The following is a 23,539-nucleotide window of genomic DNA, read 5'->3' on the forward strand; positions in this document are numbered from 1 at the left end:
AGGCGACCAGCAGGAAGATGTCCGGTGCAATCCAAGGGTGGATTGGTGAAGAAGAGGACCTGAAAGCAGAGGGGACAGTGTTCAAAGTCACTCGCCAGTGACCGGTGTGGAACCAGGAAGGAACGAGGTGCTGTCGTCGCGATCAGGTGAAGAGTGGACGCTTGACTCTGCAGCCACGTGGACCAGGAGGCGTCTTCGACGACCAGGATGGAGGCACGAGCTGTCCCACGCAGGCTCTCGCTGTCGGCGGTGTCGGACCCGGGATTGGACTCAACAGGCCTTGGCAAAGGCAACCCACGCGGTGAAGAGAAAAGACGTCTGGTGCGGACTAGGAGAGTCCGGGGTGCCCCTCTTTTGGAAGGGAGCATGGGCCAGTCTGGAGCAACCAGACCAGCAGTGAAGATTCAAAGGTTCGTCGTCTAGGAGGCCACTAGCCAGCCGGCAAGTGACCAGACAACGCGTCGAGCAGCAAACAAGCAGAAGGGCCCCACGCAGATCTCGTGGAAGCTGGAGGGCTGATGTTCGGTGCAGGGGCTGCGGCTTCTCAATCCCCAAAGCACTTGGTAGAGTTTACCTCGGGAGTCAAGCTGGAAGCGAAGTGCAGGTTCGTTCAAGATGGCCGGTCCCACGTGTCTCGTCGCACCCACGGGTCTCAGCTTTGCTGTAGATTTGAGTTGAGGTCGGAGAGGTCTGGGAATCCGGGTCTCGTCGGGCTTTGAAGTCTGGATCCTCGAGGGGAGACGACAAAGTGAAGCCGCTGGACGCTTGATGGTGCCTGCAGTTGCAGGGTGGACACTCCTTGTCCACAAGGGAGATTCTTCAGTCTTCTGTGGAGCAGAACGTCGAAGTCCAGAGTTTCTTCTTGTAGAATTGTTCAGGATTAATCTAATTTGGAATGGGGCCAGCTCCTACCTTTATTCTCCTAAAGGGGGCTGCACTACTGACTAGGTCCCTCCCCTGGGTGGGACCAGGAAGGGGGGTGGCTACACCCCCTATCCTTTGTCCGGTTTCCCGCCAGAGCTGGGACAGGGATGCCCCAGCAACTGGTTTGAACCGGTGTATGCACAGGGCACCTTGTGTGCCCCAGGCATGTCTCATTCCTTTCAGGCCTCCCTACCTCAATACACAAAATCCTGTCTGGGGTGGTGCTGGCACCTCCCAAGGCAGGAAACCCTTTGTCCAAGCCATCCTCGCTGGAAGGACTCCCAGCAGCAGGAGGTCAGACTTGTGTCTGTGGTGGCAGCATCCATTTTGTGATGCTGAGGCTCGATTTAACTTTAACCGGGGTTCACAGTTACATACATGTCGTGTCCCTCTAGAAGAGTGGAATGCTACCCCCGTCGCCAGAATTGGCGAGGGGGTAGTATTCCAAATCGTATGTCACCTTACTCGACATGTTTTGATAATGTTATACCAGAGTTAGCATTTAACCGCGAGGTTGATAATGCACTTAAGAGTATATGGTATAGCGTTATCATGGAACAGCTATTAGGACTTGGTTCCGCAAGCTGCAAACGGGCTCAGCTCATGCCAGAGCACCATCTCACATAATTCCAAGCACTCTGCCTTCAGGATTGTTAAGGCCTTCCATAGGAGTGACTGATAGGAATATATGTGTCCATTTTAGGGTTAGATATAGGTATACTATATCTACAGCAAAGGGTGATTACACCACCTTGCCCCAGCTGTCATGCAGCCAGTTGTGTCAGATGTAGATGGCCAGCCAGGGGTGGCATAATACATGCTTCAGTCCCTGGTAGGCCCTGGGTACACCTATGCCCTGGGTACAGGGACTGATAAGGTGGCCCAGTACCAATTGGTAAATGCACTTAAAGTACATGGATGTCAATTTAGAGAGAGAACAGCTAGGCTGTGGGTCTGATTAGCAGGCCCACAGCCAGGGAAAGTCGTAAACCAGTGAAGCAAAAATCTGGGGTGACCATAGGATTGCAGACCCCACTCTCCTACAGTCACCCCGAAATGGAGGACCATGAATTGATAATGCTGATCCTGAATGGTGAATCTGAGGTATTTTCTGTGTGATGGATGTAGTGGGATGTGAAAATATGCATCCTTGAGATCCAAGGTTGCGAGGAAGTCTCCCTGATTGAGCAACGGAAGAACCTGCTGCAGCGTCAGCATGTGAAAATTTTCTGAGAGAATATACTGGTTTAGGGGTCCGAGGTCCAGTATGGGTCTGAGGGACCCGTCCTTCTTCGGGATTAAGAAGTACAGGTAGTACACTCCTGTGCCTTCTTCCTCCACCGGCACGAGCTCGATCGCCCCTTTTTGCAGCATGACGAGTACCTCCTGCTGCAATAAGTGCAAATGCTCTGTGGACATAGGACGGTGTTTTGGTGCCAAGTTGGGTGGAGCGGAAGTTAACTCCAGACAATAACCGTACTGGATAAGTTTCCTGACCCACCTGTCTGTGGTGATGGATTTCCAGACCGGCAGGAACTGCTGCAGTCTCCCCCCGATAGGTGTTGTATGGTCGGGGGCAGTGACAGGGCGTCACTGTTTGTTGGTGGCGGAGGAGCGGGAGTTATTGTTTCCACGACCTCTGCCCTTGGTGCTGTTGCTCCGATAGTCGCCTCTACTCTGCTTGGTGTAAGAGGACTGCGCCCCACCTTTAGTGTATTGCGTTTGCTGGGACATCTGGCCTCTGGAAACACCTCTATTGCTTGAGCGACGAAAAGTATTGCCCCGAAACTGTTGGGACTGGAGAGTCCCCATGGACTTTGCAGTCTCGGTATCCTTCTTTATTTTTTCCAGGGTGGTATCCACCTCAGGACCAAATAGTCTATCAGGGTTTACAGGCTGATTGAGGATGGTGGTTTGTATCTCCGGCTTGAACCCGGAGATTCTGAGCCAGGCCTGACGTCGCAACATGACACTTGTGTTAATGGCCCTTGCCGCGGTGTCCGCCACGTCCAGTGCACATTTAATAGAAGCGTTGGAGATGAGCTTCCCTTCTTGAATGAGCATCTCCGCTGCCTCCTTATACTGATCTGGTAGATGTTGTAACAGGGTCTCTAGTGTATCATAGTGTCTCCTGTCATATCTGGCCAAGAGTGCCTGAGTGTTTGAAATGCGCCAGATATTGGCCGCTTGAGCCGCCACCCTCTTCCCTGATGCTTCTAGCACTTTAGATTCCTTGTCAGGGGGAGGAGCATCACCAGTGGTCTGTGAATTTGCCCTCTTCTGGGCATTAGAAACAACCAGAGAGTCCAATGGCAACTGGCCCTTGATGTAGGTAGGGTCGCCAGGTGCCGGCCTATACTTTTTTTCAATCCTAGGGTTGATAACCCTGGCACGTGTGGGTTCTTTAAAAATGTCCGCAGCATGTTTCAGAACCCCTTTCAGCATTGGGAGAGTCTTTTCTGCTGTGGAAAAGGTATCAAAGAGGAAGTCCACTTCAACAGGCTTAGCATGCAGCTGGACGTCGTGATTTTTAGCCGCCCTCTCAATTAGAGCATTAAATGCTGCAGAATCCTCAGTAGGAGAGGTTTTGACATTGTACACCTGAGTGTCCGGGGCAGTGTGCTGATCCCCTGGGTCCCCTGCATCTGCCCAAGAGTCCTGGTGATCCTCAGGATCAGTGTTGGCAGGGAAGTTATACTCCTCATCATCACCTTCCCCAGCCTCCACATCTGAATAAGTGGGGGAGGGTGTAGCAACTGTTCGAGTCCGTGGAGCAATTGGCTCAACCAGAACCGGGGAATCCGTAGAAGGCTTTTTGCGCTTCAAAGGAATCGTGTAGGACTCCATAGGCTGTGCCGCCGTGATCTTCCTTTTGTAGAGGGTAAGTTTACCGGTGTCGTCGTCGATAAAGTGTTCCGACTGCTCCTCCATCAGGGGTTGTCGATGCTTCGAGCTCCCAAGTGGCTGAGAAGGCTTCGACCTCGTAGGCACCTGCACGGGGGCGTCGTCGACCGGCTTCGGTGCGAACACCTTCGGTGGTAACGTGAACAGGAGTGGCGCCGAGGACTTTGGCGTTTTGGCAACCTGCTTTGGGGTGGAAGCATCCTTCGGATCGACCGCAGAAGCCTTGTTCCTGATGCGTTGCAATGAGTCCGACACCTGCTTTGTGAAGGATGCGGACGGTTTCGTCGACCCGACAGACGGCCTCGATCCACCAGCGTGTGCAGACTCGAGCGTCGATGTCTTGGCTTTTTCCGGCCGATGCGCGGGATCAGCCCTCTTAGGTGCGCCGTGTCCTTCGACTGTGTCAACGGCCTTCGGCGCCGACGGCTTCGGGTCGGCGGCCTGGACAATTGGTTTTGGCGCCCCAGTGTTCGGCTCGACGCCCTTGAGCGATTTGGGCTCGACACCCTTGACCGACTTCGGCTCGACGCCCTTGAACGACTTCACCGGGTCGACAGCCTTCTTCGGCTGTCCCAACATGTCGGAAGACGAGGAGGCGGCCAGAGGGACAGACGTCTTCTCTTTCGACGGCATCTCCATCACTTTCGTTTTTGTCGACACCGAAGCTTTCACTTTCGGTTTCGGTTTGACCAACGACTGCTCCGTAGAAGTGTCCGTAGCCGGGCCCGTAGGCGAGGCCGTGGATCTGGGTGTAAGGTCTTGGGTAAGGCCATGTGGCGATCCCTCGACCTGAGCCTTAGTGATTGTTCGATCGGGGCATAGCTCTTCACCTGAGCTATCTTCCGTGGCCCCATAGGCCTCATTGTCGTCTCCTACCTCATTGACGACTTCTTCAGTATCGAGCACTTCGACGTCTGCGTCGTAGTTGTAGTCTATCTCCTCCGCTGGAGTTGAAATCGGCTCTTGATCGTCTGGCTCGTCTGCTTCTTCCCTCTCGAAGATGTCCTCTGGTGCCGGGGCCGACTGCTGGGCCTCCAGGCGTGCCACACGCCGAAGTCGAATCGTCTTCTTGGATCGAAAACGGGAACAAGCCATACAGTTGGCTTCATCGTGATTTGGCGAGAGGCACTTGTTGCACACCGGGTGGACGTCGATGTGGGGATACTTCGATCCGCACACGGGACATTTCTTGAACGGGCTCCGTTCCATGATGAAAGTCTGGTTGCGTTGACTGGGCCTCGAGCACCGAAGAGCCACGCGGCTCCTCCGGATGTACGACTCGGGAACTGAGCCGGAACAGAGCTGGGCACCGAACGCAAGACAATACCGACGGTATAGGAAAAGGCCTAAAGAAAAGTTTCTATCGATTCCGATCTTGAGTGATCAAATATTCATCCAAACCCAATGGCAGAAAAAAACAATCTGGGGATGGAGTCGATGCCCATGCGCTCTGTAGTCCATGGGAGGAGCCACCTATCTCGTGATACTTCGAAGACTCTTCCAGGACAACAATGTGCAATCATCCGGACCCAACACTAGGCGGCGATCTATGCTACAGATATGAATTCAGCAGCCCACATTGTGAGAAGTTGGCCTGATATATGATGCTCACTAGTTCTAGTGATCACCTTGTATCAGTCCAAACAACCCTTATGGTGATTGGTTGCAAGTCAACCTTATAGACCAGCTATCCTAGCATGGACAAAGCAGTCTTAGGCTAAACTCTTTTGGCATGTGAAGCCAGCTGTTTTACCACAATATAACCCCTTGAATACCAGATGAAAGGACACCACACAGGTTGTTATGAAAATAAACAGTATATTTATTAATAACACCTCTGAACTCTTTATGAGGTCAGAGGGCTAAGCACATGACAATCTCTTACGAAAAATACTACAAGTTGCACAAAATTACAATGGTGCCCTAGGGGCACGACAAACCATATACTAAGTAAGAGGAATGTGAGAGTCGATAAAAGGAATGGAGCTGTCCAGAGGCTGTAGGATCGATGGGACCACGCTACACTAACTTCAGGTAAGTAATAGGAGGCCCACGGAACGCGTGTGCAGAGTGTGAACTCACACGCGAGATGCGTAACAACGTCTATGGACAGTACAGTTCAAGTAAAAGGTGAGTACGGACAAGCCTGACTAGTTAGGACAACAACGACTGTGGAATTGGACACTAGGACAGTTAGACTACCCTTGAGCACCGAAATGCTCTCGTTACCTCACCCACGGGCTGCGGGTGCATAGGTGCCAAAGTGTGTCGGGTTCTCGCGTTGAAGTCAATGGAGCCTGAAAGAAAAGATGCTGCAGGCGACCAGGAGGAAGATGTCTGGTGCGATCCAAGGGTGGATCGGTGAAGAAGAGGACCAGAAAGCAGAGGGGACAGTGTTCAAAGTCACTAGCCAGTGACCGGTGTGGAACCAGGTAGGAACCAGGTGCTGTCGTCGCGATCAGGTGAAGAGTGGACGCTTGACTCTGCAGCCACGTGGACCAGGAGGTGTCTTCGACGACCAGGATGGAGGCACGAGCTGTCCCACGCAGGCTCTCGCTGTCGGCGGTGTCGGATCCGGGATTGGAGTTAACAGGCCTTGGCAAAGGCAACCCACGCAGTGAAGGGAAAAGACGTCTGGTGCGGACTAGGAGAGTCCGGGGTGCCCCTCTTTTGGAAGGGAGCAAGGGCCAGTCTGGAGCAACCAGACCAGCAGTGAAGATTCAACGGTTCGTCGTCTAGGAGGCCACTAGCCAGCCGGCAAGTGACCAGACAACGCGTCGAGCAGCAAACAAGCAGAAGGGCCCCACGCAGATCTCGTGGATGCTGGAGGGCTGGTCTTCGGTGCAGCGGCTGCTCGGGGCTGGGGCTTCTCAGTCCCCAAAGCACTTGGTCGAGTTTACCTCGGGAGTCGTGCTGGTAGCGAAGTGCAGGTTCGTTCAAGATGGCCGGTCCCACGTGTCTCGTCGCACCCACGGGTCTCAGCTTTGCTGCAGATGTGAGTTGAGGTCGGAGAGGTCTGAGAATCCAGGTCTCGTCGGGCTCTGAAGTCTGGATCCTCGCGGGAAGACGACAAAGGGAAGCAGCTGGACGCTTGATGGTGCCTGCAGTTGCAGGGTGGACACTCCTTGTCCACAAGGGAGATTCTTCAGTCTTCTGTGGAGCAGAACGTCGAAGGCCAGAGTTTCTTCTTGTTGAATAGTTCAGGATAATCTAATTTGGAATGGGACCAGCTCCTACCTTTATTCTCCTAAAGGGGGCTGCACTACTGACTAGGTCCCTCCCCTGGGTGGGACCAGGAAGGGGGGTGGTTACACCCCCTATCCTTTGTCCGGTTTCCCGCTGGGGCTGGGATGCCCCAGCAACTGGTTTGAACCGGTGTATGCACAGGGCACCTTGTGTGCCCCAGGCATGTCTCATTCCTTTCAGGCCTATCCTCCCCAATACACAAAGTCCTGTCTGGGGTGGTGCTAGCACCTCCCAAGGCAGGAAACCCTTTGTCCAAGCCATCCTTGCTGGAAGGACTCCCAGCAGCAGGAGGTCAGACTTGTGTCTGTGGTGGCAGCATCCATTTTGTGATGCGGAGGCTCGAGTTAACTTTAACCGGGGGTTCACAGTTACATACATGTCGTGTCCCTCTAGAAGGGTGGAATGCTACCCCCCGTCGCCAGAATTGGCGAGGGGGGTAGTATTCCAAATCGTATGACACCTTACTCGACATGTTTTGATAATGTTATACCAGAGTTAGCATTTAACCGCGAGGTTGATAATGCACTTAAGAGTATATGGTATAGCGTTATCATGGAACAGCCATTAGGACTTGGTTCCGCAAGCTGCAAACGGGCTCAGCTCATGCCAGAGCACCATCTCACATAATTCCAAGCACTCTGCCTTCAGGATTGATAAGGCCTTCCATAGGAGTGACTGATAGGAATATATGTGTCCATTTTAGGGTTAGATATAGGTATACTATATCTACAGCAAAGGGTGTTTACACCACCTTGCCCCAGCTGTCATGCAGCCAGTTGTGTCAGATTTAGATGGCCAGCCAGGGGTGGCATAATACATGCTTCAGCCCCTGGTAGGCCCTGGATACACCTATGCCCTGGGTACAGGGACTGATAAGGTGGCCCAGTACCAATTGGTAAATACACCTAAAGTACATGGTTGTCAATTTAGAGAAAGAACAGCTAGGCTGTGGGTCTGATTAGCAGGCCCACAGCCAGGGAAAGTCGTAAACCAGTGAAGCAAAAAGCAAAAATCTGGGGTGACCATAGGATTGCAGACCCCACTCTCCTACATAACCCCCCTCAAACTTAGGGACATTAAACTAACCATGACCAGGTGAGTCTTCCTGTTCTAAGTGGAAATACCTGGAGAGACCATCTGCATTGCCATGGTCAGTCCCTGGTCTGTGCTCCACTGTAAAGTCCATCCCCTGTAGGGAAATGGACCACCTAAGAAGTTTGGGGTTTTCACCCTTCATCTGATTTAGCCATAAGAGGGGCTTATGGTCGGTCTGAATCTTGAAGTGAGTTCCAAACAAGTATGGCCTCAACTTCTTCAGGGCCCAAACCACAGCAAAGGCCTCCCTCTCAATAGCTGACCAACGTTTCTCTCTAGGGGTCAGCCTTCTGCTTATAAAAGCAATGGGCTGGTCATGACCATCAATATTCAGTTGAGATAGAAAAGCTCCCACACCCTACTCAGATGCATCTGTTTGGACAATGAAGGTTTTGGAGTAGTCAGGACTCTAGAGAATAGGTGCAGTACACATGGCCTGCTTTAGGTCATCAAATGCCTTCTGACAGCTAACTGTCCACTGAACTTTCTTTGGCATTTTCTTGCTTGTCAAGTCATTAAGGGGTGTCACAATGGACCCATAATTTTTGACATACTTCCTATAGTAACCCGACAGGCCCAAGAAAGCTCTGACCTGTGTCTGGGTGGTTGGAGGAGCCCAGTCCTTTATGGCCTGTATCTTGCTCTCCAATGGTTGAACCTGGCCTCCACCCACAAGGTGGCCCAGGTATACAACCTGACTGCCCTATCTGGCACTTAGTAGCCTTGATAGTGAGGCCTGCCTTTTGCAGGGCCTCCAAAACTTTCCTCAGGTGGATCAGGTGATCCTCCCAGGTGGAGCTAAAGACAGCAAAATCATCTAGATATGCTGCACAGAAGTCATCCAACCCAGTGAGGACTTGGTTCACCAACCGTTGAAAAGTGGCAGGTGCATTTTTCAAACCAAAGGGCATCACCACAAATTGGTAATGACCTCCTGGGGTAGAAAATGCTGTTTTGGCCTTGGCATCCTCAGCTAACCGGATCTGCCAATAACCAGCTGTTAGGTCAAATGTACTTAAGAAAGTTGCAGAAGCCAACTTGTCTATCAGTTCATCTGCCCTAGGTATTGGATGGTCATCTGTCTTAGTGACAGCATTGAGACCCCTGTAGTCTACACAAGACCCCATCTCTCTTACCATCCTGGGTGTGAGGTTTAGGCACTAGGAGCCAGATGTAGCAAAATCAGAAATACCGACTCTTAATTACCGAATTTTACCGATTCGGTAATTAAGAGTAGGTATTTCTAATGTAGGTAACAAATCGGTAAATTTTACCGAATCACTAAAAATCGGTATTTACCGATTCGGTAAATACCGAAATCGGTATTTGATATTGAATCCTAGGGGCCTTGAAGCCCATAGTATTCAATATCAAATACCGATTCGGTATTCACCGAATCGGTAAATACCGATTTTTGCAAGGGTGCAGGGGGTGTCACTTTGACACCCTCTGGCACCCCTGTTTTAGGCTTGTGTGCCATGTGGCACACATACATGCCCTAAGGGCATGTATGTGTGCCACATGGCACAGGTGTACATGCACAGATGTGCATGTACACCTGAATCGGTATTTTACCATGCAATTGTATTGCATGGTAAAATACCGATTTTCAAAGCCCTGTGTCAATGTTAAACTTGGCACCTACATACCAAAAATGCATTTTCGGTAATTTTACCGACCAGTATATTTACCGATTCGGTAAAATATACAGATTCGTTAATTTTACCGATTCTGTAATTTTACCGAAAATGCATGTTTTTTATCCCCCTACATCTCCATGGCCATGGCCATTTACCGGTCGGTAACGGCCGAATTCGGCCGTTACCGGCCGGTAAATGGCCAAAATCTTCCACCTACATCTGGCCCTAGAACTACAGGACTAGACCAAGGGCTCTCTGAGGGTTCAATGACTCCCAATTCCAACATCTTTTGGACTTCTTTCTTAATGCAGTCCCTGACGTGGTCAGGTTGCCTGTAGATTTTACTATTGACAGGCAGACTGTCACCAGTGTCCACCTCATGGGTGCACCAGTTTGTCTGACTGGGGGTCAGTGAAAACATTTGCCTGAAGAATTGAAGAACCTGTTTACAATCCTCTTGTTGATGAGCAGAGAGGCTGTCAGAAAAGACTACACCATCACTGACCCATCATCAGGGTTCTGAGTGAGCAGGTCTGGGAGAGGGTCACTCTCTTCCTCCTGCCCCTCATCTGTGGCCATGAGCAAGCCCATGTCCTCCCTGTTGACAAATGCCTTGAGCCTGTTTACATGAAGCACCCTGTGGGGGCTCCTGGGAGTTCCCATGTCCACCAAGTAGGTGACTTCTACCTTTTGCTCAATGATGGTATGGGGTCCAGACCATTTGTCTCGGAGAGCTGCTAGGGCCACTGGCTCCAACACCCACACCTTCTGTCCTGCATGATACACAGTTAGGACAGCCTTTTGGTCATGCCAAGCTTTTTGAAGTTCTTGGCTGGCCTCAAGGTTTTTAGATGCCTTCTCCATGTACTCTGCCATCCTGGAGCGGAGACCAAGTACATAGTCCACTATGTCAAGCTTAGGCTTTTTGAGAGGTAACTCCCATCCTTCCTTTACAAGACATAGGGGTCCTCTTACAGGATGCCCAAACAGAAGCTCAAAAGGGCTGTAACCAACCCCCTTCTGTGGGACCTCTCTGTAAGCAAACAGGAGGCAGGGTAAAAGGATGTCCCATCTTCGCCTGAGCTTTTCAGGTAACCTTGATCATCCCTTTGAGGGTCTTGTTGAATCTCAACAAGCCCATTGCATTGTGGGTGATAGGGTGTGGTGAATTTGTAATTTACTCCAGACTCCTTCCACATAGCAGTCAAGTATCCTGACATGAAGTTTGCACCTCTGTCAGAGACAATCTCCTTAGGAAACCCTACTCTGGAGAAAACTCCAAGTAGGGCCCTGGCCACAACAGGAGCTGTAGTGGTCCTAAGGGGAATAGCTTATGGATACCTGGTGGCATGATCCACTACCACCAGTATAAATCTGTGCCCAGATGCTGTTGGGGGGTCCATTGGTCCAACAATGTCAATCCCCACTCTTTCAAAGGGAACCCCCACCACAGGTAGAGGTATAAGGGGGGCCTTTGTTGTGCCACCTGATTTGCCACTGGCTTGACAGGTGACACATGAGCGACAAAACTCTTTTGTGTCTTCAGACATATGAGGCCAGTGAAAGTGTGGGGCAAGCCTGTCCCAAGTCTTGTTCTGGCCTAAGTGACCTGCAAGGGGAATCTCATGGGCTAAGGTGAGAAGGAGACCTCTAAGAGACAAGGGGATGACCAGTCTCCTGGTAGCACCAGGCTTGGGGTCTCTTGCCTCAGAGTATAGGAGTCCATCTTCCCAATATACTTTATGGGCACCTGTAGCATTCCCTGCAGCCTCAACAGCAGCCTGCTGTCTGAGGGGTTCAAGAGAGGAACAATCTAATTGGGCCTGCCTCAAGTCTGCCCTGGAAGGTCCCCCTGTCCCAAGAAACTCAACCTGATCAGGCTCAAGCTCTTCTAGGACAGTTCCTTCTGGGGCCTCTGGGTCAGCCTCCTGAGAGGGCTGATCCTCAACCTGAGGCAGGGGGGGGAAGGCTCTGCCTTAACCCTACCATTCCTTCTCTTGGGTAGTGTCTGGTCCATTCTTCCAGGATCCAGCACTTGTTCAGCTGGGCATTTCTTGGCCTGTGACCTAGTCACAGCAAGGACATGTGAGGAGAGACCTAGCATTTCTACACGAGTCCTGTACTCCACATCTGACCACAGTGAGGATTCCAAATCATTGCCCAAAAGACAATCTACTGGGAGGTCTGAACTAACTACAACTCTTTTGAGGCCAGTTACCCCTCCCCAGGAGAAATTAACAACTGCCATACTGTGATTGGTAGTGACATTGCTAGCATTGGTCACTAGGTAATCTGAACCTAGCATGATCTGGTCAGGGTCCACAAATGTTGGTGTCCCCATAGTGACATTAGCACATGTGTCCCTGTAGGCCTGAGCCATTTTTCCATTAATTAAAGGTGTTTGTCTGTATTTGCCCAGAGTACTAGGACTTACAGTAGGGGTCATATCCATGTCCCCAGTACAAACAAGAACTGCCTGAGTAGGAATTCTAACTAAGTCAGAACCCACCTCAGTTCCCAGGGTTAACCCAACTATAGCCTTGGGAGGTACACTTCCACTACTAACTGTACTAGGGGGTGCAGGTGTCTTAGGGACAGTAGTGGTAGGAGTTTGGCCTTTCTTGGTGCACTCACTAAACCAGTGAGTCTTACTTTTACATTATTGGCACCATGGTTTCTTAAGACCATCATTCTTCTTCTTTTGGGAAGTTTGGGGCCCACCCTCCGTAGGTTGTTGGGGCCCTGTTGAAGACTTCTGGTCATTTTGCTTATTCTCATTACCCTTCTGGTCTCCTTTCTTCTGGCCACCACCCTGGTTCTGGTTCTGCTGCATGACCCTTGTCCTGACCCATCTGTCTGCCTTCTTTCCCAATTGTTGGGGAGAGGTCAGATCTGAGTCAATCAACTGCTGATGCAACAACTGGTTCTGACAATTATTTAAGATTTGTTCTCTCATAATTAGATTATACAATCCTGTGTAATCAGTAACTTTACTTCCCAGTAACCAGCCCTCCAGAGCCTTAGTGGCACAATCAACAAAGTCAGTCCAATCTTGAGCCTGAGTTTTCTGGGTATCCCTGAACATCAACCTGTACTGTTCAGTGGTTAAGCCAAACCCATCAATCAGAGCAGTTTTCAAGACTTGGTAATCATTTGCATCCTCATCTCTAACAGTGAGGAGCTTGTCTCTACCTTTACCTTCAAAGGAGAGCCACAATATAGCCGCCCACTGACTCTGGGGTACCTGCTGTACTTTGCAGGCTCTCTCCAAAGCAGTTATCCACTTGTGGATATCATCTCCTGTCTTATAGGAGGGCACTATTTTACTAAGGTGTCTATTATCAAAACTCCTGTCTCTATCCCTAGGGATATTGCTGCCACCAGTGGGGACTACCCCACTCAACTGTTGCTCTCTAGCAAAGGCAAGCTTCTCTTTGGCCAGGGCAAGTTCTTCCCTCTGGATCCTCAGATTAGCCTGCCTCATCCTTGCTTCATGCTCTCTCCTCTGAGGGGAAGTCATCCTCCTCTGAGCAGATGCATGAGAGTGCACAGATCTATTGGAGTCCCTAGAATGAGACCTATCTCTTCTAACTCCAAGGTTAGGCCTGCTCAGGGTCAGTACTGGGGGTCCCCCAGATCCTTCCCTATGTAGGTCTAAGTTGGCCCTTGTGAGTCTGCTGACTATCACAGAACCATTGTCTGCCTCATCCCCAGAGGGTTCTTCTTCTTCCTCCTCCTGCTCTACATTCTCTGTTTCAGGGAGGTCTGGATCTCCAAGAGTACCTTCTAAGGCTGGCATACTCCTATCTGGATTAGAGGTGTCTGTGTTGGCAGCCCTTCTGGCATCATATGTCTCTAAGAGACCCAACAGAAAAGGAGTGGTAGGGTTAGAACCCTGTTTCAATTTCCTGGAGGTACACAATTGTCTCATCTCCTGGAAACTGAGAGCTGCATATCTGGAAAGGACCTGTGGAGGGTCACTAACCACTAGGGGAGTCTCTGAAGACTCTCCATGGGTAGACATGCTTTCTAGTGAGTTGCAAGTGATGCACTTACCTACACTATGGGTTTTCCTACTGATCCCTTGCTAATGTTAGGATTCATGCGTAGTCCTCTTTTTGTGGCCATGTTTGTGAAGCCCATGTGACCTGATGGGGGGGAGTTATAAGCTGCCTTCTCCCTGTCCTCAGTGCTTGATATCTAGTCGTGTGGTTCCTGGTTTTGGGGCTAGGGACATATTGTATTTTGAGACACTGTGGCGGTAGTTCACGGGCTCGTGAGCTAGTTAACTCGTTTATTGGGCTCTTTGCTTATCCCTTACTCTTCTTACCTTGCCCTTCGCCTATTTCCTGTTGTTCGTATTCCCTGGATGTGCTTTCCCTTCTACCTTGTTGTGTTCCCTTTTGATTTTGTTTAGTTTGAGCCTTTTAGCCCGGATGGGATTTGGGAGTAGCTGGGGCTCCGGCGCTCTCCTGAATTGAAGATAGTGGTCCGGCTGGTTTACTTACACAAACTTTGTGACTGGGCATCGCGGTATACGCATTTCCGCGTCTTTTCCGCCCTTTCCACATCGTTGTGCAGAGGTGGAGTGAAGTTCGGACGCTTCCGGGTCCAGCAGAATCCGCGTTGGAAGCCGGCGATTACAGCGTCTCCTCCCTGCACATATCCCCGTATTTCCCCTGAGTATGACCCCTGGACCTGGAAGGAGGTTTTTTCAGTCGTTATAACGACTTTTTCCTCCTATACTGTAGGCTCTGTGACTTCAATCAATCAATCAATCAAGTCATTTGTATAGCGCACTACTCACCCGTAGGGTCTCAAGGCGCTGGGAGGGGGGGGGGTGCCGTTACTGCTCGAACAGCCAGGTCTTGAGCTTCTTCCTGAAGGAGAGGTGGTCTTGGGTCAGGCGCAGGTCGGACGGGAGTGAGTTCCAGGTCTTTGCAGCCAGGTGGGAGAAGGACCTTCCTCCTGTTGTCGCTCTTCGGATGCGGGGGACGGCGGCGAGGGCGTGGCTGGTTGATCTGAGGGGGCGCGTGGGAGCGTAGAAGTTGATCCTGTTGTTGAGGTAGCTCGGGCCTTGGTCGTGTAGGGCTTTGTGCGCGTGGGTGAGGAGGCGGAAGGTGATCCTCTTCCAGAGCGTTTCTTTCGGGCCATCTTCCCCTCCCCTTTCCCTGCTTTGGCTGTCTTACCATCTTGACATTGAAGTTCTCCACAAGCCTTCGGATACAGCGCTTGCGGGTAAGGAGGTGTTGGGTTGTACTGGCATGGTCACATTGAGAGGCACTATGTTGTGTATGTAATACCATATGTGTTAGACTGTAACTATTCCTGTTATTGTAGGTGCAGTCACGTGGAGATAAGAACACTGGTCATTGCAGTAATCCTTAGAAGAACACCTGGGATCCCTTATTTGTCACTACCCTTTTCCCGCCCCCTGTCCGTTGCCCCTCTGCTGACTCATTGTATTATATTCAGTGGGTCGCTTATGGGCAAGGGTAGTGGATCAGGTTGATCATCGCTCCTGCATTGTATGGGCATAGCCGGAAGGAACCAACAGCTAAGAGTTGCAGTCAGGGTGTGCTAGGCCCTTTCTACTACAAAAGCTGGTTCAGTAGAACTCAGAGTATTTCTAAGCTTGTTATATGTACCTAGAGTACCTTATGTGATCTTTCAAATGATATTTCAAGATTATACGTGGTAAAAACAGCAGCAAGCTCAAATCCCAACCGCTGCACACCAATGTGAGAAGTTGGCCTGATATATGATGCTCACTAGTTCTAGTGATCACCTTGTATCAGTCCAAACAACCCTTATGGTGATTGGTTGTAAGTCAAACTTATAGACCAGCTATCCTAATGGTAGCATGGACAAAGCAGTCTTAGGCTAAACTCTTTTGGCATGTGAAGCCAGCTGTTTTACCACAATATAACCCCTTGAATACCAGATGAAAGGACACCACACAGGTTGTTATTAATAAATATACTGTTTATTTTCATAACAACACCTCTGAACTCTTTATGAGGTCAGAGGGCTAAGCACATGACAATCTCTTACGAAAAATACTACAAGTTGCACAAAATTACAATGGTGCCCTAGGGGCACGACAAACCATATACTAAGTAAGTGGAATGTGCGAGTCGATAAAAGGAATGGAGCTGTCCAGAGGCTGTAGGATCGATGGGACCACGCTACACTAACTTCAGGTAAGTAATAGGAGGCCCAGGAACGCGTGTGCAGAGTGTGAACTCACACGCGAGATGCGTAACAACGTCTATGGACAGTACAGTTCAAGTAAAAGGTGAGTACGGACAAGCCTGACTAGTTAGGACAACAACGACTGTGGAATTGGACACTAGGACAGTTAGACTACCCTTGAGCACTTAAGAGTATATGGTATAGCGTTATCATGGAACAGCTATTAGGTCTTGGTTCCGCAAGCTGCAAACGGGCTCAGCTCATGCCAGAGCACCATCTCACATAATTCCAAGCACTCTGCCTTCAGGATTGATAAGGCCTTCCATAGGAGTGACTGATAGGAATATATGTGTCCCTTTTAGTTAGATATAGGTATACTATATCTACAGCAAAGGGTGTTTACACCACCTTGCCCCAGCTGTCATGCAGCCAGTTGTGTCAGATTTAGATGGCCAGCCAGGGGTGGCATAATACATGCTTCAGCTCCTGGTAGGCCCTGGATACACCTATGCCCTGGGTACAGGGACTGATAAGGTGGCCCAGTACCAATTGGTAAATGCACCTAAAGTACATGGTTGTCAATTTAGAGAGAGAACAGCTAGGCTGTGGGTCTGATTAGCAGGGCCACAGCCAGGGAAAGTCGTGAAGCAAAAATCTGGGGTGACCATAGGATTGCAGACCCCACTCTCCTACACACATGCCTCGAACCAGTCTTTTACTCCAGCTGCACCCCAAATGTGGCTGCTAACGTTTCAACCAGGGTATTGTACGCTGCAGTGTCATTGAGGGAGTGAAGGTCGGGAGAGTAAGTGTCCATCACTTCTACAGGGGAGTCTTCAGAAGAGGGGTGGCAAGCTATAAAGACAGACTCTGTATCTTGGAGGAATTCACGATTGAATAGACCTTTTGGGGGTTCTCTTCTTCCTCCTGATACTCATAGAAAGTGGAACTGGAGTTTCCGACGAATAACTCCTGATCTTTCTCTGAGGCTTCAGTGTGTTGCGATATCCCTTGAGGAAGATGAACTGATGCGTGCAAGCGGTCAGTTAAGCTTAGTGCGCTAGCGGCTGTATGTATTTTGCCTATTTATCTTACAATTCTAACCGTTCTTGTACTGCCGCATTTTAACTTGTACTGTGCACTCTAAATCTTTAGACTCCAGATTCCTGCAGACGCGCACTAGCTGCTAATCAAGCCTAGTGTGCCAGCGCGCCGATTGCTCTCTGCTCACATTTTAAAATTGTATATTTATCTGTGCTGCTGTTTGAATTCACACTCACTTACCTTACTGCATGTTCTGCTCTCCGATCCACCACAGGTTTTACCCGCTTGAGTGGAGGGAGTACCCAGCGTTTCCTCTCGCACCACCCCACTTCCGGCTGGGAGACCGGAGGGGGCGGAGTTGTCTATATTACCGATGCCTGAACCTCCGCGCAGTGGGTGAGCTGAAGGCACGCCAAAGGCAAGCCCGTCTGCGCCAGTCCGAGGCCAAGGGCCACAACCCCTGCCAGTTTTCCCAACGACCTCATAACCTACAGCCCTTTAGACTTACACTCACTAATAAAGGAGATACATCTACACTGTGATCACTTTTTGAAGATCACGAATGGAGAATCATGCTGTCCCCATTACAAGTTTTTACTCCAAACGTTTAACAATGTCACAGCTCCTGTGACCCTCGCACCCCATCTCAGGATGTTCCTCCTGAACTGTAAATCACTCCCAAAACATTCTACTGAACTTGCCCTACTCTTGGACGAACACAATATGGATGCCCTCTTCATAACCGAGACATGGCTCCAAGCCGAAGTCGACCCAATTATTGTTCAAACTCTCCCCCCTGGTTATTCAATAGTTAGGGCAGATTGCAAGCTCTGTAGAGGAGAAGGAATAACAGTGGTGCACAAAGACATTTATATTTGTTGCATCACCGCTGTCCCATTGTCACCCTGCGAGAGTTTGGCTTTCTCCTTAGAATTCTCTTCAACGAGTACATTTTCGGGCCTTTTAATTTACCGTCCACCCGGGCCCCCATGCGAATTTCTCTCACCACTCCCTACCCTGCTCGGTAATCTGGCATTCGCCCCCTCCAACTTTACTGTACTTGGGGACTGTTGGGGTTCGGGAATGGTAGGGACCGTAGGGAGAGAGTCAGACACCTGCAGTAAGGATTTTAACGAAGGTTTTATTTTCAAGTAAGCCTTTCTTCTTCTACTAGACAGTCTCAACCGGGCGAACTCGTCCGGTTCCGTCTTGACGCCTCTGGGGAAGATGGGGTGTTCCAGGGTGCATATCCCACGCCGGGCAACGTATCCCGCCAGACTGATGTTCAGGAGCTGTCGTCGTGGTTAGGAGGTCCCTCTCAGGTCAGGATCGTCCCAGGAAAACAAAACACAAAAGGGAGGAACAATTACTCTTTCGTTCCGCTTTACTGTTTGTTGGGGCCGGGGAAGTGATAGAAACCAGGTGCTCTAGTGCTTTAACCACACGGCCGATCCGGTGCTCTAGGTGCTCGTGAGGGCAGGGGGTTGTGGAGACTTTACACTATATACACTGGTCCCTTTACACGTTCGGTTGGCTGCTACGTGTTACCCAGCCCGCCACTCTGCCCCGTACCTTTGGGAGCCACGCTCCTCCCGCGGGAACGTGGCTGGGCGGATCGCCTGTCCGTTGGCCTCCTGGCTTGTAGTCCTCAGCTGGGCTCGTCAGGGTCACTTCTCCGCCGTACTTAGTCTCGGATCTTCAGTCTCTCGCGCTTACTCCTCCTCCTGCTCCGGAACTGCTGTTCGTCGTCTTCCGGGTCGGACTACCTTTTGGCATCGTCACGAACCAGGTGGGCGGGGCTTCGTCCTCTGCGCCGGGAGTTTTAAAGGGTCCGTGTGCCTCCTCATCCCTGTTCTCCCAACGTGCGTTACTGTCCGTGGGAGGCCACTCCTCAGACCATGTGGATGTAGGCTGTGAGTCGGAAACAGACATAGGTGAACAAGGGGGAACAGCCGACCACCAGTCAATGTCAGTATCCTGGCGACCCACCCCGTGACAGGGACCTTAACCTGCATATGGATGACCCGAACGACAATGCGACTATGGAACTGATCGCCAGCTTGTCTGTTCTTCAGCTATTGCAAAAAGTTCCCTCCTCCACCCACGCCAAGGGCCACCTTCTCGATCCAGTCTTCAGCAACCTACCCGTACTCAGCGCAGGTACTCCACTGCCGTTTACGTGGGCAGATCATTACCTGGTCCCATTCACATGGGCAGCCCCCCCCAACCCTGTCCCCCCACAAAGCCATCCTGGTCCTGGAGTTGGCCCAAACTCCCCACGGACCATTGGATATCAGTCCTTGATGTTTCTAGACCAGAAACTGATCCCAATCCCACACTTGCGAATGACAAGTTCAACCATTAAATCACTAGTTCTCTTGATCTAGTCCTCCCCATAAGATCTACCCTCAAAAAATGCAGAACGAAATCAGCCCCTTGGTTCTCCCCCAAGTTAAGAGAATCCAAACAAGAATGGAGTAGACTAGAGCGTAGGTGGAGACAAAACTACTCTGAATCTCGGAAGCTGGATTACAGATTGTCAATTAGACGCTACAAATCGGAAATTAATGCTGCCCAAGCTTCCTTCTATGAGGAGAAAATCACCGCAGGGGCAAACTGCCCCAAAGTAATCTTCCAAATCATAAAAAGTCTCTCCAACACACCCCAAAAACAACCCACCTGAGAAGGGGCACTTACTCTTCTTGGAGGATCAAGGGGGTAATCCTCCCAAGGGTGCGACGTGGGATGTGGTCGTTTTATGAATGGTGGGAGTCAAAATGGCTTCTTTAGTTGGTCAGTGTGGTCAGATTGAGAAGAGAAATGTGGCGACAAAAGGTGAGGAGGAGTGCAAGACTGAGGAGTTGACGGTGGTGTTCAAGGCCTAAGGGTAGATGATTCTGGCAGTGGGCTGGTGGCCTGGTCTCTAACCCTCTTGTGAATTGGAAACAACTATATCTTCTCTATGTTCCTCAAAGGTAAGTTTCCTTTTCTTCGGGAGGTGAGTTGGGCTGCTCCTAGAGGGATGTTATATTCAAGGAATATGTAGAGGTTTACCCAAATTACCCTCCTGTACCTGGGTAAAGATTACAAGGATAAAGAAGAAAGGAAGGCAAGGAGGAAAAAAAAAAAAAATATATATATATATATATATATATATATATATATATATATACACATATATATATATATATATATATATATATATATATATATACACACATATATACACACACACACACATATATTAAAATAGGGAACTATATATTACTCTAATGACAGTACATAGTCCTGTTATTCATTGACATTCCTTCTTATCAACAAAAGATCACGTACCAAGGACACAAGATTACGTAAGGAAATACACTTAGAGGCTGTCTTATATGCACACCAGGTTCGTGTTACTCTTAAACCTTAATAGCAAAACTGTGCAATAGTCAAAAGATAAATCAATTCTCATCAGACTACTCTTTGTCAAAACAGGTCTACGCAGAAGCGTTTCAGCCCTCTTGTACTTGGCTTCCTCAGGACAAGGAAACATCAGGAACATAAATCCAGTCGCCACGCGGTCAGGGCCCAAATATGCGAAGTCCAAATGTGTCACTCCAATACTTGTTGCGTAAACTTCGATCCAAAAATATTTCTAGATATAAGAGCCCCTCTGGGCTTTCTACACCACTCCCTTTCTTTTTCCAAAGCCTTATTATACTTCTGAGCCTCCGTCTTCCTGACCTCCTGCAATTTAATCGGCACTTTAAATTGCATTTAATGCACAGTTTTGCAATTAAGGTTTGAGAATATTACGAACCTTGTGTGCATATAAAACAACCTCGGAGTGTATTTCCTTTAAGTTATGGGTTAACACTACTTTTTCTAACAAGTGGGTAGATGGAACCGATGAATTCTATGTGCTTTGTAGATATATAGGTTTAAGAAAAGAATTAAAAAAATTATGTTGAATCAAAATTGCGATAATTAAATTATGTAATCATGTGTCCTTGGTAAGTGATTTTTTTGTTGATAATAAGGAATGTGAATGAATAACAGGACTATGTCCTAGGGGGGTGTTAAGCCAATATTTTCCCTGTGGATTAGTAAATGAAAATATCTTGCTGCCCAAAGTTGGGCCCCTCAGCGAACTCTAAAGTGAAAGGTACTTCACTTGAGTCAGATTTCGGCATGAAGGATTGTTTCAGAGTCGGCCTCAGAGTTTGCTTTGAAGCAGACCAGATCAGAGAGTGGCTCCGAGGGATGGGGCATGTGCGGGTGTGAATGAATACAATGGCTGAGTGACCTTTGTTGGTGGTGGCTATCCGTGAAGGGGGCGGGGGCGGGGTGGGCGGGAAGGAGGGAGGGAGGGAGGGTGGGGAAGGAGGGGGTGTTTGGGGGCAGGGGTCTCTTCAGGGTTCAAGAGTCTGAATGCAAAGGTCAGTGCTTCTTTTGGACCGCCTGAAGGTTCTGTGCTGGACTCAGTCTAGAGCTGCGTTGTGCCTTGACGTATGGACACTTTTGGAGGGGGGTGGACGGGTAGTTGATCCTTGAGTAAACATGAGGGAATGAAGACTTACGTGGTGGGCTTTGCAACAGGGCATGAGCTGTGGTGCGAGGAGTGTTACTTCTCTGCAGCATTGGAGGACAAGGCGTCCAGGCTTAGTTCTCCCCCACACCAGCTGGCTATATAAGGGCCTGGTTTCTTTTTAATCATCCATAATGTACGGAGATCCAAATGGGTCTGGGGCTCTAGATGGGTTATGACATGTGGTGTGATTAGAGGTGGTTGCATTGGTAGAAGATTATCTTCTTGCACTTAAACACACCGAGCAGGTCAACTCGTCGAGCTCCCGGAAGAACCAGGGGTTACCTACCCAATGCTGAGTGGACCAGTGTAATTTCAAATTGCATTTAGGGCAAAACTGGAACAGTGTTTTCTTAACAACAACCACCCTCAAAAATCATTCTCAGTACAACATGAGACGTCTCAAGGAAGCGGTGCCAATGCCACTAGAAGTAGTCCTACACGAACATTGATCCACTGAAATGTTCTACCTTCGCTGGGGTCAGAATCTCTACGACTGCCACCAAATATCTCGGAAAAGGTGTTGGTGCTCCTACAGTTTGCACTAGAACATCTAAACCCAATGGTGGAAAAAGCCATCTGAGGTAGAGTCTTTGTCCTGGTGCACTGTGGGCTAAGAGGAAGAGTCACAAGTTATATTCTGCAAAGATGAACAACTTGCAAACATCACTAGACGACGGAAGTATGCAGAGCATGTAGATCTACAGCAACACATGCTGTGCGCTTAGAATTAGCTTATTTGAACGTTTGGGTCAGTCTGAGCGATAACCGACGTCTTGGCACTTGAGTTTGCATTCTAATTTGCAGGAGACCAACTGCCCCTGAATAATGGAATAAACTGCTCGTGGCGGATTCAGATGTTCACCTTTTGATTTGAAAATCTCTGTAGAAGAGATTAGTTAAAGGCGGTAACCAGAAGCGGACACCTCCACTGTCTCCCCTAGAGGGGTAAGGAATATATCTGAGGGCTGAGTAACTGACTTTTCTGCTGCAACCTAAGGAAGCATAAGAGAGCAGTAGCTTAGTGTGTAGGTCAGAATGAGAACTTGATAAAGACTGAAGGCCTGTGACCACTGGAAAGCCTGGCCTTCGAATACCCAGTGAGAGACACCGACAACCAGCAACAACACAGGTTTACCTCTAACTCTGCAGGTACATCTGCACATGTTGGTGAGAACAGATTGTGATGGCATGAGGCCTGTTTGACTCCAAAATGGTTGTAGTAACTTTCTTTGAGCAGCACCAGCATAGATGTATGGGCACATTTGCCTTAAACAGTCAACCTACATACAGAAAAGTTTCACTTTGGCTGCAGTAACCAGACTACATTTATCACTATACTTACCGTGAGCAGATCCTGATGGAACACTGAAGTATTTATAGAGGAAATGTGAAAATAACACAAGAGTATTAGCATTTGCCATTAGACTGGGGTTACTTTTCCCATTTCCTTCATTTAATTAAGGTCCTAGTTTTCAAAAATAGCACTGCTTGGACACTATATATCATGTGAGTTTCGAAGGCCCGGAGAACTGGCTTCAATCAACCACTTCCTTGTCTAAAACACCAATACCCTGAGCATACCAGGAAAGCATACCAGGAAATACCTGGATTACAAATTCCAAAAGGCTTAGGGTAGGGTTCAGAATAGGGCGAACACACTCACCTCTATGGTGGGATCATACTCATCTACAAAGTGATTCTGTATGAGCTGTATAGTCAGTGCACTCTTTCCCACGCCTCCAGCGCCTACCACCACCAGCTTGTATTCAGTCATTCCCAAACAACTGTCTGCACCAGCTGAAAAACAAAAGAAAGGAGGGGATAAATGCTCCAATTGGATTAGACATAAATACTGCAAACACCTAAGGGTGAAGACACCTTTTCCTGAATTTTCTTTATTACACTTTCAATGAAA

The 23,539-nt window shown here is 49.3% G+C and overlaps 1 protein-coding gene across 1 annotated transcript in view; it reads right to left on the bottom strand.

Annotated features, from left to right (window-relative positions):
- LOC144770517 (GTPase KRas-like) overlaps positions 1-23,539 on the bottom strand; it is a 214,154-nt gene that overhangs the window by 139,959 nt on the left and 50,656 nt on the right. Inside the window, exon 2 of the mRNA XM_078655099.1 lies at positions 23,288-23,421. Coding sequence (XP_078511225.1) covers positions 23,288-23,398 — 111 coding nt within the window. The 5' untranslated portion in view covers positions 23,399-23,421. The remainder of the gene's footprint in view (positions 1-23,287; positions 23,422-23,539) is intronic.

This window comes from Lissotriton helveticus, chromosome 7 (genome assembly GCF_964261635.1).
Source record: "Lissotriton helveticus chromosome 7, aLisHel1.1, whole genome shotgun sequence".
In the NCBI taxonomy this organism is placed as follows: Eukaryota; Metazoa; Chordata; class Amphibia; order Caudata; family Salamandridae; genus Lissotriton; species Lissotriton helveticus.